The sequence below is a fragment of the Lepidochelys olivacea genome (genome assembly GCF_965140295.1).
Source record: "Lepidochelys olivacea isolate rLepOli2 genome assembly, chromosome: 2".
Classification (NCBI taxonomy): domain Eukaryota; kingdom Metazoa; phylum Chordata; order Testudines; family Cheloniidae; genus Lepidochelys; species Lepidochelys olivacea.
The window spans coordinates 53651966-53669454 of NC_140412.1; the positions used below are offsets into that span (position 1 = coordinate 53651966).

General features: G+C 41.0%; 1 protein-coding gene across 1 annotated transcript in view; it reads right to left on the minus strand.

The window, feature by feature from the left end:
- Nucleotides 1-2307: 2307 nt before the first annotated feature.
- The window catches only part of STMN2 (stathmin 2), a 56531-nt gene continuing 41349 nt past the window's right edge, over nucleotides 2308-17489 (minus strand). Inside the window, exons 4-5 of the mRNA XM_084619315.1 lie at nucleotides 7548-7739; nucleotides 2308-3667 (exon numbers count right to left, since the gene is read on the minus strand). Coding sequence (XP_084475441.1) covers nucleotides 3608-3667; nucleotides 7548-7739 — 252 coding nt within the window. The 3' untranslated portion in view covers nucleotides 2308-3607. The remainder of the gene's footprint in view (nucleotides 3668-7547; nucleotides 7740-17489) is intronic.

Genomic DNA, 17489 nt, shown 5'->3' on the forward strand with positions numbered 1-17489 from the left:
TCTGAGGTGGTAGGGCAAACGTATAAGATTTTCAGGATTCTATCTTTCTTGACTCACCAATTTATTTGAGCATGAGCTTTCGTGAGCTACAGCTCACTTCATCGGATGCATGCCGTGGAAACTGCAGCAGACTTTATTTATACACAGAGAATATGAAAAAATACCTCCTCCCACCCCACTGTCCTGCTGGTAATAGCTTATCTAAAGTGATCATCAGGTGGGCCATTTCCAGCACAAATCCAGGTTTTCTCACCCTCCACCCCCCCACACAAATTCACTCTCCTGCTGGTGATAGCCCATCCAAAGTGACAACTCTTTACACAATGTGCATGATAATAAAGTTGGGCCATTTCCTGCACAAATCCAGGTTCTCTCACCCCCTCACCCCCCTCCCAAAAACCACACACACAAACTCACTATTCTGCTGGTAATAGCTCATCCAAACTGACCACTCTCCAAGTTTAAATCCAAGTTAAACCAGAACATCTGGGGGCGGGGGGTAGGAAAAAACAAGAGGAAATAGGCTACCTTGCATAATGACTTAGCCACTCCCAGTCACTATTTAAGCCTAAATTAATAGTATCCAATTTGCAAATGAATTCCAATTCAGCAGTTTCTCGCTGGAGTCTGGATTTGAAGATTTTTGTTTTAAGATAGCGACCTTCATGTCTGCGATTGCGTGACCAGAGAGACTGAAGTGTTCTCCGACTGGTTTATGAATGTTATAATTCTTGACATCTGATTTGTGTCCATTGTAACTCTCATTGAGATGGCCAGGCATTTGCTCTGGTGTTCCAGTGTCCCCAGCATGCACTGCACTGTTTAAGGCTCTCCCAGCAATTTCAGTTAGTTCAGTTTCAGTACTTGGGCTAAAAATGCTCACATCAGTCTGCAGATATCGTTAGGCACCCAAATCTATGGTTAGTCACCTAAGGAAGTAGCCTAATTGTTGAAGGTGCTGCACACCCACAGATCCCACAGAATTTCAAAAAGCTCAAATATTTAAGATGGCTGGGATAGAAAGGCTTTAAAAATGGGTGTTCTGAGTGTTTTTACTTTTCAGGAAAATCTTTAATCTGCAACCCCATTTTATAGATCCATTACACCAAATGTATAAATGGGGATCAGCTAGAAAGTATACAGTGATGGCGTAATAGGAATGGTGCCAAAATTTACTAGCCAATTGACATGGCAGTAATTTGGTTCTGAAGGATCCTCAGGTGCCAGTATATTATCTTTGCTTGAGAAATGCTCACACCAAACCTGTCGATGTGAACGTAGGTAAGCTCCTGGATGGTTTTCTAAAAGATCTGTTCTACGAATTATGTGGGGAAGTTCAATGGCCTGTGCTATGCAGGAGGTCAGACTGGATGATCACAGTGGTCCCTTCTGGCCTTGGAATCTATGAATATATATAATGGGTGCAACCAAAATGCCAAATCGAAATACCTGCCAACTTTGGGGAGTATGAAATCCAGATCCAAAGTTTGCTATTTGAACCAGTTCCTAGTGTTTTCCATTTCCTCTTTTATTATTGCTGCCATAAAAACAGAAGAATTTAAACAACAAAAACAATTTTTTTGTGAAGGGCTTAATCCCTCCTATTGTTATGTGATGCATGTGTCATCAAATCTGTTATGTTGCTCATGTCCTTGTGGCTGCGTGGGCATTTGCTGATTGTCTGAGAAATGAGCCAAAAGCGCTGCACGGACTGAGTTTGTTGGGTGGATTCTGGTTTTGCAAAACCAAACCCTGGGCTGGTTCAGATTTTGGGGCTTGGAACTCCCCAGATTCAGGGAATTTAGCATAAATATTTGTCTTGGCCCATCTTTCTTCAGGAACCTCTCTCAGTAGCTTTGCTTTCCTGGATTTAAATCAGAAACTATTTGAAAATAATTATTCTTGATTGACCAAACCTGTGACTCTACATGGTGTGAGTCCAGATCCAGTGCTACAGCCAAACCCTGCTGCTCACCACCATCTCTACCTATTTTGCCTTGTTCATTTAAGCCTGGAAGTGAGTTTCCTTGGGCTCTAATATCAATGTGTTAACAGATAGCAGGGTTGGGGCCATGATATGTGCTTGTTGTGGGACATGACCGTATTGGTAAGCCTGCAACCCCACTTGACTTTTTACTGGTGGTTTCTTTTTTTTTTATTACATTCTGTGCTCTGTAAAGTCACCCTTCAGTATTGCATTATATCTCCGCCTCGTAGACAGGTAATAATATGGTATGAAGTCAGTGGACTTTAACTTCACAGTGGCATGTGTAAGAGAAGTGATGGAGCAAGAGAACAGACAAGCCCTTTTTCAGTTCACAGAACCCCAATTCTTTATTAATCACAGCTTGCTCACAATGACATACAGGAAAATAGCACTAATGAAGAGTAGAATATGCAGGCAGCAACCTCCAGGGGGTAGGGACCACTTCAAAACGGCAGCTCTTTTAGGGGATATGTTAGGTTTGGTGATATCGTACTTGGCACAAGCACCCTGTCTAATGATTCCTGCCGCATCAGCCCTCTTTTTTTCTAGATGTCTTTAAAGTAGGTCAGGTTGACTAACACTGAAGAGCACAGGTCATGTTGAGTGGAAATCAGCAGTGTTAAAAAAAAAAAAATACAACAGCCAGCTCATGGGTTCCAGGTAGAAATATTCAGAAGCCTCTTGTATTTTTACACATGTAACATAGTAGCTTCAAATGAATATCCTAGATCATGGCATCTACAGATAAAGCCACTTGATGTTGATTAATTGCTCCATCAATAAATCTTCAACTGGTGAATTAAGCTTGTGAGACAATTAGGATTTTTTATGGCTATTGTGTACCATTTAGGATTTTTCATAGCTAGCTGTTTATGATACTCAGCTTCTAAACTTTGGCTCAGATGGATGTCACTTGCCTTCTTATCAATAATTCTTATTAAAAAAGCAATATTTGTTGCCTCTGATCTGATGAAGGCAGACAAAATAAACATTGCAAATAACAGTTTAATCTCTGGTTCATTCTGATGCTACCAAGGATAGGTGTAAATAAATTATGAACACACAATGTTTTAAGAGCTTTCTATCTGGACAGCTTCATGTGGAGTCACAATACCTGTGATCTAGTTATTGTTTTAACAGAGCTTATTGATTACAAAGCCTTCTGGGTTATTAGGCGATGACTGGTCTCTAGCACCATAGACCTACTATTGACCTCATTGGATGGTTAGAATTAAAATGGCAGAGAATGGAATTAGACATGGGCTGCTTCAAATGAACAGACCTAGCAAATTCAACTGAGTGGAAATAGACAACATCAAAAGCCTGTTACAGGACATGTAAGATTATGAAATAACTTGCATAATGCAATACTTGTATTTTTTAACAAAAATGTAAGTATTTACAAAATAAGATCCAAGTTTTTTTTTAAACATCAAGCAAATCATTCTGCAGAGAGACCATATTGTTTTTATTTTTGTTTTTGTTTTGTTTTTTATTGAGTTCTTGATTTTTTTTTAAACCATGTCATACATTTCCCATACTGATATCGCATGATCCGTAATAATATAGGCAGGGGAGTTTACTAATGGTGGGGAGGTGTCTCATCCACCGTTGCCTTTTTCAGCCAGACAGTTCCACCTGGAGCTCCTTGTTTCTACGGACCTCTGCAGCATGCCTCTCCTGGAAAACATCAAGAAAGGAAAGGTCAAACCTCTTCTTTGTTGAACCTGCCCAGGAAGATTCTTAAAAGAAACCCCTTTCTCTCTGTGTACAGGTCACCTGTGCATAGATAGCCTCAGTAGAAAAACAATCTTTTGAGGGTGCTGCTCACAAAGGATGAAATTCACCAGGCCAGCACAAGGCCTATTCACTACCTAAATTTGACTTAAGTCCTATTTTGAGGTCTTAAGTAGGATTTAAGAGTGACATAGCCCCTGTGGCATGCCCTCTGCACAGGAGGGAATTTCACCCTAAATTTAATCTCTGCTGAGGTGAATTGGCTCTAGGTAATTACCTTCTTGCTAGCAGGTTACCATATCTTCGTGTGTGAGAGGTGGTTATTATTACTGTTTGTATTACAGTAGTTCGTAGGAGCTGCAGTTAAGGATCATGGCTCCATCAAAGTAGCCAGAGAGCTCACAATCTAGATGACAGGACACAACAGGAGGAAAACTAGACATATATGATGGGGAAGGGTGTGGGAATGAGTAATGAAATGAGCAGAGTTGAACAGAAAAGCAGAAATCGCAGATCATCATTTACCCTAACCGGTGCCAGCAGGAGAAATTTATAGGCATCATTTCAGAGGTAGCTTTTAAGGATAAGTTGACAGTTTTATTTATACTTATGTGGAGATGTTCCAATGCACAGGGATGGCATGTGAGGAAGCACGGAGGTGATTGAGGGAGAAGTGGACAAGCAAGCAATTGAGGTTGCTGTCACTGGCAAAGTAAACACCAGGATCAACAGCCTGACAAGGTACTATTGTCAAGGTTCCTCCCCCACTCTGAACTCTAGGGTACAGATGTGGGGACCTGCATGAAAAACCTCCTAAGCTTATCTTTACCAGCTTAGGTCAAAACTTCCCCAAGGTACAAAATATTACACCCGTTGTCCTTGGACCGGCCGCTACCACCACCAAACTAATACTGGTTACTGGGGAAGAGCTGTTTGGACGCGTCCTTCCCCCCAAAATACTTCCCAAAACCTTGCACCCCACTTCCTGGGCAAGGTTTGGTAAAAAGCCTCACCAATTTGCCTAGGTGACTACAGACCCAGACCCTTGGATCTTAAGAACAATGAGCAATCCTCCCAACACTTGCACCCCCCCTTTCCTGGGAAATGTTGGATAAAAAGCCTCACCAATTTGCATAGGTGACCACAGACCCAAACCCTTGGATCTGAGAACAATGAAAAAGCATTCAGTGTTTTACAAGAAGACTTTTAATAAAAAATAGAAGTAAATAGAAATAAAGAAATCCCCCCTGTAAAATCAGGATGGTAGATATCTTACAGGGTAATTAGATTCAAAAACATAGAGAACCCCTCTAGGCAAAACCTTAAGTTACAAAAAAGATACACAGACAGAAATAGTTATTCTATTCAGCACAATTCTTTTCTCAGCCATTTAAAGAAATCATAATCTAACACATACCTAGCTAGATTACTTACTAAAAGTTCTAAGGCTCCATTCCTGGTCTATCCCTGGCAGAAACCAGCATACAGACAGACACAGACCCTTAGTTTCTCTCCCTCCTCCCAGCTTTTGAAAGTGTCTTGTCTCCTCATTGGTCATTTTGGTCAGGTGCCAGCGAGGTTACCTTTAGCTTCTTAACCCTTTACAGGTGAGAGGAGCTTTCCCCTGGCCAGGAGGGATTTCCAAGGGGTTTACCCTTCCCTTTATATTTATGACAACTATCCAGACACTGAACTTGTGGAAGACTTGGAGTAAAAAGGGAACAATTCTAATTTAGGGCTAAATTCTATGCAGATGCAGTGTGAGGAAAAGGACTTAAGAATCCCTCCACAAAGGCATCTGGGCAGGATGCAGGCAGAATGTCGCATGGTGACAATGCCTGTCAGTAAGGGTAGCACAGCAACACTGGAAAAGAATCAGAACAACCCTAAATGGACATGAATCAGATCTGCATTAGTGAGCTTCTGAGAACCCTGGACATCCTTGTCTAAAACAAGACACCAGTCATAAATATACTCCATAACTAGCTTGCAACTTTCACAGTCAAAAGGCAAGGAGAGACCTAACTATAGTCTCAAAGGTCACAACTCATTGTGGTCTCATCCAAAGGAGCTGCTGACAGACTGAAGCAGTCATCTGGATGAATCAGACTGCACATTAGCCAAAACATTTCAACAGGAGAGTTTCTTGCAGAGAATGGTTCTTTGTCCTATGGCTGGGGACAATAACGTATCTTCTATATGCCTAGAATAAGTCTTTGTACCAAACGAGATGCTGCTGCAGGGGACAGACACCCAGCCACCTCCTCTGCAGTCTGTGCTTTAGTTTCTATAACTTTCCGAGACCACCATTATGCCGGGGCAGTATCCAGGTATGAAACTCCTCAGGGTTCAGCAGGGACATGGGAATTGAGAGTCCCCACTCGCAACTGATACTAACTGTTAGTGAGTTAATGTCCCACCCTCTTTAGAAGAGCTGGGGATTCAGACATGCCTCATCACTGTGAAGGAGACCACAAAGAACACTATCTGAAGGACAAGAGGCTTTACAGCTGACATAGGCATGGGATAGCTCTTACATTGAAATTGGTGAGATCCCCGAGAAGGGGCAATCTGAGTATTTCAAAGATGAGCTTGAGCCAGTGGCGGATTTAGAGTTAGTGGGGCCCTGTGCTCGGCTTCATTTTTGGGACCCAGCCAAGAAAAAGAACATTCTCTCTTATCTCCTCCCGCCCCCATTTTTCTTTCTTTCTTTGTTTTTTTTTTCATCCTCCTCCTATAAGTAATAGGAAGTAAATGAAAATAATGTGAGGTAGCTTGATTGTTTTTGTAGTCTAACTTATTTAAAACACTGTCAGGGAGGTTAGGCACAATCCTGGGGCTCCCAGAGGCTTGGTTGAAACAGCCTGTTACATCTGTCTTTAGGATATAACACAGGATGCTGCCCTCGCTTTCTTGTCCAGCTCTGCTTCCTGATGTGACATCTCTGACTCCAATTATCGACAGTTAACAAGGTGAGATGGCCGTAAGATGAGTGTAAGATGGAGAAAAGCGTAGATCTACAATGGACATCCCTCTTCATAAGGGACAATTGAGAGGTATATACACTAGTCTGCTGACATATTAGATGCTTCAAAATAGCAGCTCGTATTGCATCCCAACAGAGAAAAGTTAACGTTCTCTGCAGAACAAGTTAAAAGGACTTTATCACATCTGGTTCCTTTTCCTCTTTTGCTTTTGCTCTCCAGGCTGGGAGGGTTGCATTAGAAATGGTAAGTATGCTCAGCCCCTGGGGATGTCTATTGAAGGGGTCCAAAAAATAGATCTGATCTCCCTCAATTAGGAGAGCGATTGCAACACAGTCCATTATGGATGTATGTGGTTAAATATGAGACAAATGATTTATTCCACATTGTTCATAAATCCCGCTTAGAAGCCAGAAATTAAACCCAAACAAACTTTCTTTGGCATTTTTTCTCTTTTTGAACCTGGGGCCTTTGATTTCAAAAACACAGACTCTTTGCCCATAATGGTAAAGGTGCAGGTCTCAGCCAGAAAAGGGAACAGATAAACAGGCCCGAAAGCATATCAGAATTGGGGATAGTAGAGAACTAGCTGGTATAGTCTGAGAAGGAGGCCCAGATTTTTCAAAAGCAATTAGTGATTTTGAGTGCTCGGCTTGTCATCTTAATGGCACATGGTTTTCAGAAAGCCCTGAACACTCATCCTCTGAAGATCGGCCCCCTTTAAGGTGCCTCAAGTTAAGGGATCTAAAAATGGAGTCACACAAAATCACCAGTCACTTTTGAAAATTTTGACCCTAATTCTTGCTGCAGGCTGTGGTGTGGAGTCATGACTTGATTACCTTTTCTTGAAGACGTTCAATAAGAGCGGCTAAATTAGCTTCACGGTTTTCTTTGATCTGTTCCATTTTCAGTATCAGCTTTTCCTCTGCCATTTTGCTGAAGTTATTGTTCTCCTCCAAAGCCTTCTGAAGGACTTCTCGCTCATGTTCTCTCTTTTCTGCCAGATGTTTCAGCACCTGGGCCTCCTGGGACTGGGAAAAAGACACATCCTGCTGAGGCAATAGTCTAGGGAATGTCAGAAGACAGTGGATAAGGCATTCTGAGTAAATAAAAAACACTAATAAGCAAGTCTTTGATTAGAAAGGGCAAGTGCACTGAGTCTGGATTTTTGTGAGATCTGCTGTTTTGTTTTTTCTCGAAATGCTTGGTAAAACTAAGTTAATAAAATATATGTAGAGTAAGAAATAAATACACTTATTAATAGTGGCAATATATCTGAGGGACATTCTGGAAAACTGTTTCCTCCCACATCCATTATAAGCAAGGCCCATTTCAATAACTGAGGTATGAAGATACTGAACATATGTGAGGAATTCAAATAAGGAAACATCTGAAGGAGAGTATTTGAGAATTCTGGATTAATAAGGCTACCATGTGACACTGTACCTGCCTTAAATATTTCAGTGGTAAGAGATGCAGTCATTTATGCATGAGCATTTTATTTCAAAATTATATGGGATTTCAGTCTAAAAAGTTGTACTCTTTTATAATTGGGCTTCAGAAACAAGAGCTATGAATTTTTTTGTTTTCCTCAAGCTATCTTTAGAAGTATATGTTGAAATGGTCACATATAGGCTTTAAAGTTAACATTGCCTTAAGATGACTGGAGGAAGTTCAGATCTGATCTGGCTCCATTTTGTTTCTGTAAACAGGAAGAAGGTTATTTTTCCAAACAAAAGGCCTAAAACAATAATTTTTTTAATCAAAAGCTTAAATTCTGCAAAGACCATGAAATCTACAGAGGATCTTAAATGCATGCAATCTGCACCCTGAATTCTATTATCCTTACTTATGAGCACAATTGCTAGAAACATGAGCTTTGCTGTTAGTTTAGAATTACGTTTAGGACACTGAAGTTCACTTAAAACAAAATGAAACCACTGATCTTCTGATGCAAGTCAATGAGGTTGCAATGTTAAGACTGTCCCAGGAGATACAGTATATACAGGGCCTTATATTGATAACTTGTTAGTCTGGGTATTTGCCATATATTGTACATTATGAAGAGTTCTGATCTCTCAGTATAAATGGCCTGGGTATGTTTATAAACTCTTCCATAAATACCCCAGGATTTAGCAACCTGGAATGGGACAGGAATTTGAATGGACGATTTCCATTGTGAGATGAACACTAGTCTAGCTACATGAAGTGGCTGGTGCAAAATAAATGGAAAAGTACCAGGGGTAGAGCCTCAGCTAATGTAAATTTTTCCATTGACTTCAGTTTTACAGCAGCTGTGAATCTGGCCTTCAATGGTCAGATCACCATCATAGCCTAGTAAAGCAAGACTTGGAGGGAAGCCAAATTGTTTTTCGCACTGTAGAGGTGAAATGGTATCTGCCTCAAAAACATATGGCAAAAGAACATTTCCTCCATGTCTGATCAAAGTCTGCAGCAGACGTTGAAGTAGCTAAGGCAGTGGTGGGCAGGGACATGCTGACAGCTGCTTCCTGCAGCTCCCATTGGCTGGAATGGCCGCAGCCACTGGGAGCTGTGCGCGACTATGCCTGTGGACGGTCAATGTAAACAAACTGTCTTGCGGCCTGCCAGCAGATTACCCTGATGGACTGTGTGCTGCAGGTTGTCCACCACTGAGCTAAAGAGTGATTACGACTAATATGACTGTGATTAGCAAACTAGCTCCTTCGTTATTTCTGTTAGAATTCAGTGGCTCCGAAAGTAACATACATATAATTCCAACAGAAGGAGAAAGTCTATAGTTTACATAATTTGTCTCTTCCTGTATGTGCTACTGTGCACACTTTTTGGCAGTGATCTGGTTATTAATTCATAGACGTAACATTCCACATTAGAGCACAAACAACTTTCTCGCATACTTATAAATATCATCAGATGACCATGCTGGGTCAGACTAATGGTCCATCTAGCCCAGTATCCTGTCTTCCAACAGTGGCTGGTGCCAGATGTTTCAGAGAGAGTGAACAGGGCAATAATTAAGTTAGCCCCCTGGTCATCCTGTCCCAGTTTCTGGCAGTCAGAGGTTTAGGGACACCCAGAGCATGGGGATGCATCCCTGATCATCTTGGCTACTAGCCATTAATGGACTTATCCTCCATGAACTTGTGTAATTCTCTTCTGAACCCAGTTATACTTTTGGCCTTCACAACATCCCCAGGCAATGCATTCCACAGGTGGACTGCGTGTTGAGAAAGTACTTCCTTATGTTTGTTTTACAACTGGTGCCTATTAATTTTATTGGGTGACCCCCTAGTTCTTGTGCTATGTGAAGAGGTAAATAACACTTCCTTATTTACTGTCTCCACCCTATTCTTGATTTTATAGACCTTGATCATAGCGCCCCTCAGTCGTCTCTTTTCCAAGATGAACAGCCCAATCTTGTTAATCTCTCCTCATCTGGAAGCTGTTCCAAACCCCACATCACTTGTGTTGCCCTTTTCTGTACTTTTTCCAGTCCTGACCTAACTTTTTTGAGATGGTGAGACCAGAACTTCACTCAGTATTCAAGGTGTGAGCACACCATAGATTTGTATAGTGGCACTATGATATTTTCTGTCCTCTTAGCTATCCCTTGCCTAATGGTTGCTAACATTCTGTTAGCTTTTTTGACTTGCAACATTATTTTGCCTCACAATGTCTGCTTACAAATGTTGTAAGGCTCTCTAGACACAGATCCTTCAGCTCATGCTGATATTCAAGTATGCTGAAAAAGAGGCCAATGCAGCAAACTTGTTTATGACCTTTTTTTTTTTTTAGTGGATGTTATAAAAAGCAACTCTGACCCCAGTTTTAAGGGGTTATTTAATAGGAGCTCCAAATCCCACATTTGGACGCTTACATAGACATATAGTCAACTAAATGCCCATTTTAAATGTCAAAGTGCCTGTAGAGCTTGCAAATGAAGACTATGGAGGTGTCTCCTTTTTAAGACATTCAAGTTGAAAATTGGGTTCAGCTGTGTGTATATACAAGGATTTTCTATTTTCCCAGATTTTACTTTCCTGTGACAAGCACATCCAAAAGTATATTAAATCAGCTCTGTAGAGAAAAAAAGAAAGGATTACTCAAATAGCAGGAAGTGAACTAGGAGAACAATTCCTTTCAAAGTTGAAATTTGCACTTGAATGCACACCATGACTGTATTAGTTTTAAGGACATATGGGGGAAAGTTCCAATTATGAAAGTTTCACTTTGATGCTGCAGAATTAATCCAGTTGCTGGATTTTTTTTTTTATTAACACATTCAGTGGGAATTGCATTAACTTTGGTGTATCTCAGAGTATTGTATATTGAAAAGATAATGTTAATAGAATAGAATGTTAAGACAGGATAAAGGTCTCCTCCTGCAGTGTAAATGCCAAAGTAAAGACCAAGCATTTATAGAAAAACAACATTGAGATCAAGGAATGACATTTTCAGGGGAAATTAATTTAGTTGTTTTCTTGCTGTTGCACATCAAAGTGAGGGAATGGGGTAGAACTAGACACCATGCTGGCTTGCACAGCACTGGCTTCTTCATAGATTGTTGCCAATACATCTCATTCCTCACATGGGACACAGTATGGATTACGATGTGTATTGCAATAGTGTCTAGATGCCCCAGCTGCGATAGAAACCCCACTGTGCTAGGCACTGTACAAACACACTTGAGAGACAGACTCTGTCCTGAAGAAATTATAATCTATATAGACAAAATGGACAAAAAGTGGGAGGGGAAACAAATGCAGTGTAGTGAAGTGACTTGGTCACGCAATAGATCAGTGGAAGAGCTAGGGGTGGAATCCATGGATAAAATCCTTCCTCTGTTGAAGTCAAAGGAAAAATTCCCAATGACTTAAGTGGCCCACTTTTCATCTTTGGTTTTCTGAGGCCTTGTCTAGTGCCCATCTCACTAGTGCACACCCTTTCTGTCATCTGTTTTCTAGTCTGTATCCCCTGTTAAGCCAACAGTGCTAAACTGTGTCATGGTTTTGCAATGTGGAGAAATTTTCAGAGGTGTCTTGTTGAGACTATCATTTGCTCTCATGCAGCTTTATGAACAGTTCTTGCATATAATTGATATGTGTGAAAGACATTTGCACAGAGTTTATGCATGCTTTTGGGCTTTGTGCATGTGAGGTCTATAATTAGCTCACATACATTAAGTGAATACGTGCATATGGTTGTGTTCCCAACGCTGCACAGTCACAAAGCGAGGCCATGCATTGAAAATCTGGCTCTGTAAATTGTGAACATCTGTATCTGACGGACTCAGAATGAGGCTTGTTTCTTCTTTAGCTATTTTAAACAATAATAATAAAAGTCCTGCTATTTTCCCCTCTAGATTTGTACTAGTGAATGAAGATTTGTGAAAGGAGCTGGATTTACCACCCAGAAGAGTTCTCTGTTCAAAAACAGTCACACAGCATTGGTAATGGCAATGCATAGTTCTCCAACCCACCAGCACACCTCAGCCTAATCCTGGAGTGATCATTTCTAGCACTGAGAGCATGGGACAGTCTCCAGGCCCATTCAATCCTTTCCTCTCTAGCAAAAGACAGTGGTGGGGCAGAACAGTTAGCACTGACAGCAGGTAGTTTTTACAATGGAGACAGCTGTTTTTTGGGAACTGTTTTGAGGCCACCAGCACATTTCATGGAGGCCATGAACCAATTGTCTGATGTTAACAAAACATTTAATCATTGATTGAACCAACCATCTAGATATCAAAAGCTCCATAGCTCATTTACTAAGTCCTTGAGCCATAGTATTCTATTTTCAGTATTTAATGCATCTTTCTGAATAAGTCTGTTTCTAATTACTCCAGTTTTGATTTATACTGATAATTAAATGCCATCCATCTAGCCCACTGATTGGCTGGATCTGATTACAATTGGTATAATAAAGTGTCTGAATCTGGTCTGAAAATTTTTTTTAAAGCAAACTTGATGTTTGGTATATTAATGGAAAATGTGGGTTAGCAGTCTGACAACCGTGTGTCTTCCATGAAGCATCTTAGGGACTAGACAAAATGCATAGAACTGCCATTAACATTAATGAGGTGTATGGGGATGAGAATAGACTTGCTGGTATACATGAGTTTTGAAAGTGCAACTACATTTTTTTGAGTTTTCTACTGGCTTCTCTGTAACTGACTATTTGATTGTGTGGTATTTGAGTTAATTGTTTTCTAGACTGGCACAGATAATATACAGCTAACCAGGAGCTTTACTACATCTGAGTCCCTTACATTTCATTTTTGATTGCCCCTATTTTAGAACACTGTAGGGAATAATTTTGGACTTAACTGGATCCATATATCTACTTTTTCATTTAATGTGCTTTAAGGGAAAATATTTTGCCATGATATGTTGATGTAACCTACTTCTTCCTCTAATACCACATTACTGAAGAAAATTAAGGATATTCCCTGGTACCCTAAGTAAATTGTAAATAGCTCTTAGCATTAATTTTGAGTCAAAAGAGAAATATCACGCTTGGAGGGAATTCAATATATTTTGAGGCTGAATTTTTCAAAGCTAAGGGATTTAGATGTTCAGTTTTCACTAGAAATGTATAGGAATTGGGTGTACTCACCCTTAATGTACACATATTTTTGTCTGTAATTAAATATTTGGTTTTTTTAAAGCTTAAATACCAATATAACCCTTATAGCAGTCAATGGGACTTCATAGTGCATAAGGGGTCATCCACAGGCATCCCATTGCAGAGTGAAGGCCTAGAGTAGTTACTGCAGTCGGTGACAACTCTTTTCTTAGCAGAATGGCATTGCCTAAGCCCTTTGGGTGGGGCAATTATAATATGAAAAGAAATGTCATAAGGAGCCATGGAGTTTGATACATTCACATGCTATATAATACAGTTGTGCTTGGCATTAGCTGATTTCCCTTTGAGATGTGAGGACAGGATTTCTCAGTTAAGGTGCTCTTTCGCCTCAGTTTGGATTTTTATGTGTATGCAGAACAATGTGTTTGTCTTCCCATGGCATGCAACGTTTAGGAGTATATAGGACAGCACTGTCCTCAAAATAGCATAGATACAATGGACTTATAGGCTGCTTCTGATTTCACATGGCCATGTAGCCCTATTCCGAATAAAGGGCCCATGTTAAACGTATTGCTATTTTGAAAAAAATAAAGCCATTTCCACAACTATTTCAACAGAAGTCCAATTTTAAGACTCCGGTTTTCCTTCTTGCTGTTCGACTCCTTTTACAAGCCAAGGTGTCAGTGTTTGGCGGTGAAGGGGAGGGTACTAAAGAACAACATCCTATTTGTGAGTATACCACACTGTGTTTGGGAGAATTTTCATGCAAAATATGGTTCTAGTGTTGGATCATATTAAAGAAGTTCTGTATTAAAAATCACAAATGAGTTTGATTCCCCAGAGTTTAAATTCCAGGGTATTACTAATGAAGAGGTCTCTTGGTTTTTGGTACTGGTTCTCTCCCTCTATGTGTGAAACTTGCAAGCTGCTAATTGTGTTAGTACATTCTAAGACAGAGTCTGTTCTCAAAGCAATTCACAGAGAGAGAGACTCAAAGCAATACTCTAACAACAGAAACAGCACCCAGAGACTCCCCGCCCTTTTGTTGTATTAACCATTGTGATTAAAATAGAGATAGAGGATGTATGTGGATGGATGCTTGGTGTGGATAATAACTGAATGATCAGGGAGGTGCCAGCCTAAGAATCCAGTGTCCATCGGCTGAAGAAGGCGTCAAGTGGAAATAACCAGAGGACCCCACCCGGAGGGCAGACTGGAATCCACCCAACAGCCTCAAGAATGGGAGAACCAAAGAACAAGATAACATCGTGGAGCCGTCAGGAATGTGCCATCTGCTGATTGATTCAGCAACAGCATGATGAAGCAATTCCCATAGACTGGCATAGGAAGAAATTCCTATAAAAATAGACTCTAAAAAGTGAGAACTTTGGGGTCTGATTCTGCAAACCAACTTCCAGGAGCATCAGATGAGCATCTGACAAGGCCCTGCTCCCTCCTCATGTCCAGGCCACCTGGCCAGTGGCTTGGCATGAGCAACTCTAAGGCTGGTAACTATGATAACAACCTTGCAGAACCTGTGTGTGTGTGTGTTTGTATGAATGAATGTGTGACTAAATATGAGATTGAATGGAATGTTATAACTATAACTAACTGCTTACTATGATTCTTTCTGTATTCACAATAAATGTGGTATTTTGCCTTTTTCCCTTTAATAAGATCCTGCTGGTTTTTATTTTATTGGTACAACATTAGGGCCTGATATTTCTATTGGGCTTGGGATCATAGTGTGAGTAAGACTACAATGAAATAATGATACATGAAATATAACAAAAATGAAAAATGGCTTTAACCAGCTCTCCTCTCTTATGCACTATAAGGTGGGTAGAAAGCTGGCTAGATTGTCGGGCTCAACGGGTAGTGATCAATGGCTCCATGTCTAGTTGGCAGCCAGTATCAAGTGGAGTGCCCCAAGGGTTGGTCCTGGGGCCGGTTTTGTTCAATATCTTCATAAATGATCTGGAGGATGGTGTGGATTGCACTCTCAGCAAATTTGCGGATGATACTAAACTGGGAGGAGTGGTAGATATGCTGGAGGGGAGGGATAGGATACAGAAGGACCTAGACAAATTGGAGGATTGGGCCAAAAGAAATCTGATGAGGTTCAATAAGGATAAGTGCAGGGTCCTGCACTTAGGATGGAAGAATCCAATGCACCGCTACAGACTAGGGACCGAATGGCTAGGCAGCAGTTCTGCGGAAAAGGACCTAGGTGTAACAGTGGACGAGAAGCTGGATATGAGTCAGCAGTGTGCCCTTGTTGCCAAGAAGGCCAATGGCATTTTGGGATGTATAAGTAGGGGCATAGCGAGCAGATCGAGGGACGTGATCGTTCCCCTCTATTCGACATTGGTGAGGCCTCATCTGGAGTCCTGTGTCCAGTTTTGGGCCCCACACTACAAGAAGGATGTGGATAAATTGGAGAGAGTCCAGCGAAGGGCAACAAAAATGATTAGGGGTCTAGAACACATGACTTATGAGGAAAGGCTGAGGGAGCTGGGATTGTTTAGCCTGCAGAAGAGAAGAATGAGGGGGGATTTGATAGCTGCTTTCAACTACCTGAAAGGGGGTTCCAAAGAGGATGGCTCTAGACTGTTCTCAATGGTAGCAGATGACAGAACGAGGAGTAATGGTCTCAAGTTTCAGTGGGGGAGGTTTAGATTGGATATTAGGAAAAACTTTTTCACTAAGAGGGTGGTGAAACACTGGAATGCGTTACCTAGGGAGGTGGTAGAATCTCCTTCCTTAGAGGTTTTTAAGGTCAGGCTTGACAAAGCCCTGGCTGGGATGATTTAACTGGGAATTGGTCCTGCTTCGAGCAGGGGGTTGGACTAGATGACCTTCTGGGGTCCCTTCCAACCCTGATATTCTATGATTCTATGATTCTTCCAGAGCTAACTCAGATGTCTGACCCTCTGTCAGAACTTTATATCTAGTGCCCAAGCTCCACCCTGTAAATAACGTACCTCTTCCAATAGGCAGACCACTAACACCTTTATTCCTTATGCTTTCTTGGGGAGAAACTGCTGTGTGAGGCATACACAGAGTTATTGTCAATGGACTTTATTAACAGCAGATGGGAGAACAGTACACTAGAATGTGCTGTAACTTATATAGATGCACCATAAGTGGGAGCTATATTACTCATTACACTGCAGGGCTCATTCTGTAAAAGAACTGCCCTTCATTTTGTATTCTGTCTCCAAACAAACACAGCTGCCATGCAGAGCAGCCAAAAGGACAGTAAAGATTTTTAAACAAAAGGAAGCAAAACGGAAAGGAAAACTAGCTAGATGGGGGAGAGAAGTGGCAAATGCTGAGACCGTCTATGTGCCCGCTGTTCGCTTTCCCATTTCTCTTCCTACTGACCTTTCTAAAAGTTTGTAAGTGGAAAACAAATGTAGCCTCTTACACCTTGGAGATCTCTGGGAAAGGGAGTATTTCAGGCCCCAATGTTGCACACGCAATCAATTAGCTAAGCTGTCTTGGTATTTTATCATTTCTCTTTGTGGATGTAGTGCAAATCTTTAATTTTCCGTTATTTTCCAAGCTCTTGGCATCAGAATTGTTTAACTGGAAAAAAAGCAAAACCCCCTTTCACACACACTCAATAGAGAGGCCCCCTTCTGCATTTGTTTATTCACAAATTATTTTTTCCCCATAGGAATAATTTTAATAATTAATAGTCATGCTGTCAGACTTCATGTTGTGCCAGTCATAATAAACTGATAGCTGGAAATCTGAGCTCAGGAATAACCTTGGGACTCCTGCGTCTTGATTCATACATTCCTAGATTTTAAAGCCAAAAGGGACCATAATGATCATCTAGTTTGACCTCCTATATAACACAGGCTACTGAATTTCACCAGTGATTGCTTTATCAAGACCATAACTCAGGGGTTCCCAAACTTTTTTGCCGGCGCAACCCCATTTTAATGAAGTATTTCCTGTCAGGGCCCCAAACAACATGGAAGAACAAAATGGCATCCTCCATGACAATGTGACCTCGCACGCATCATACATGTAAGGTCATTCTGCATGGAGGATGCCAGTTTGCTCTACAAAATGGCTTCCTCTACACAGTATGACCTCATGCATGTGAGGGCGCGCTGTATGGAGGATGCCATTTTGTAGAGCAAAATCACATCCTCCATACATTGTGTCCTTGCACATGTCAT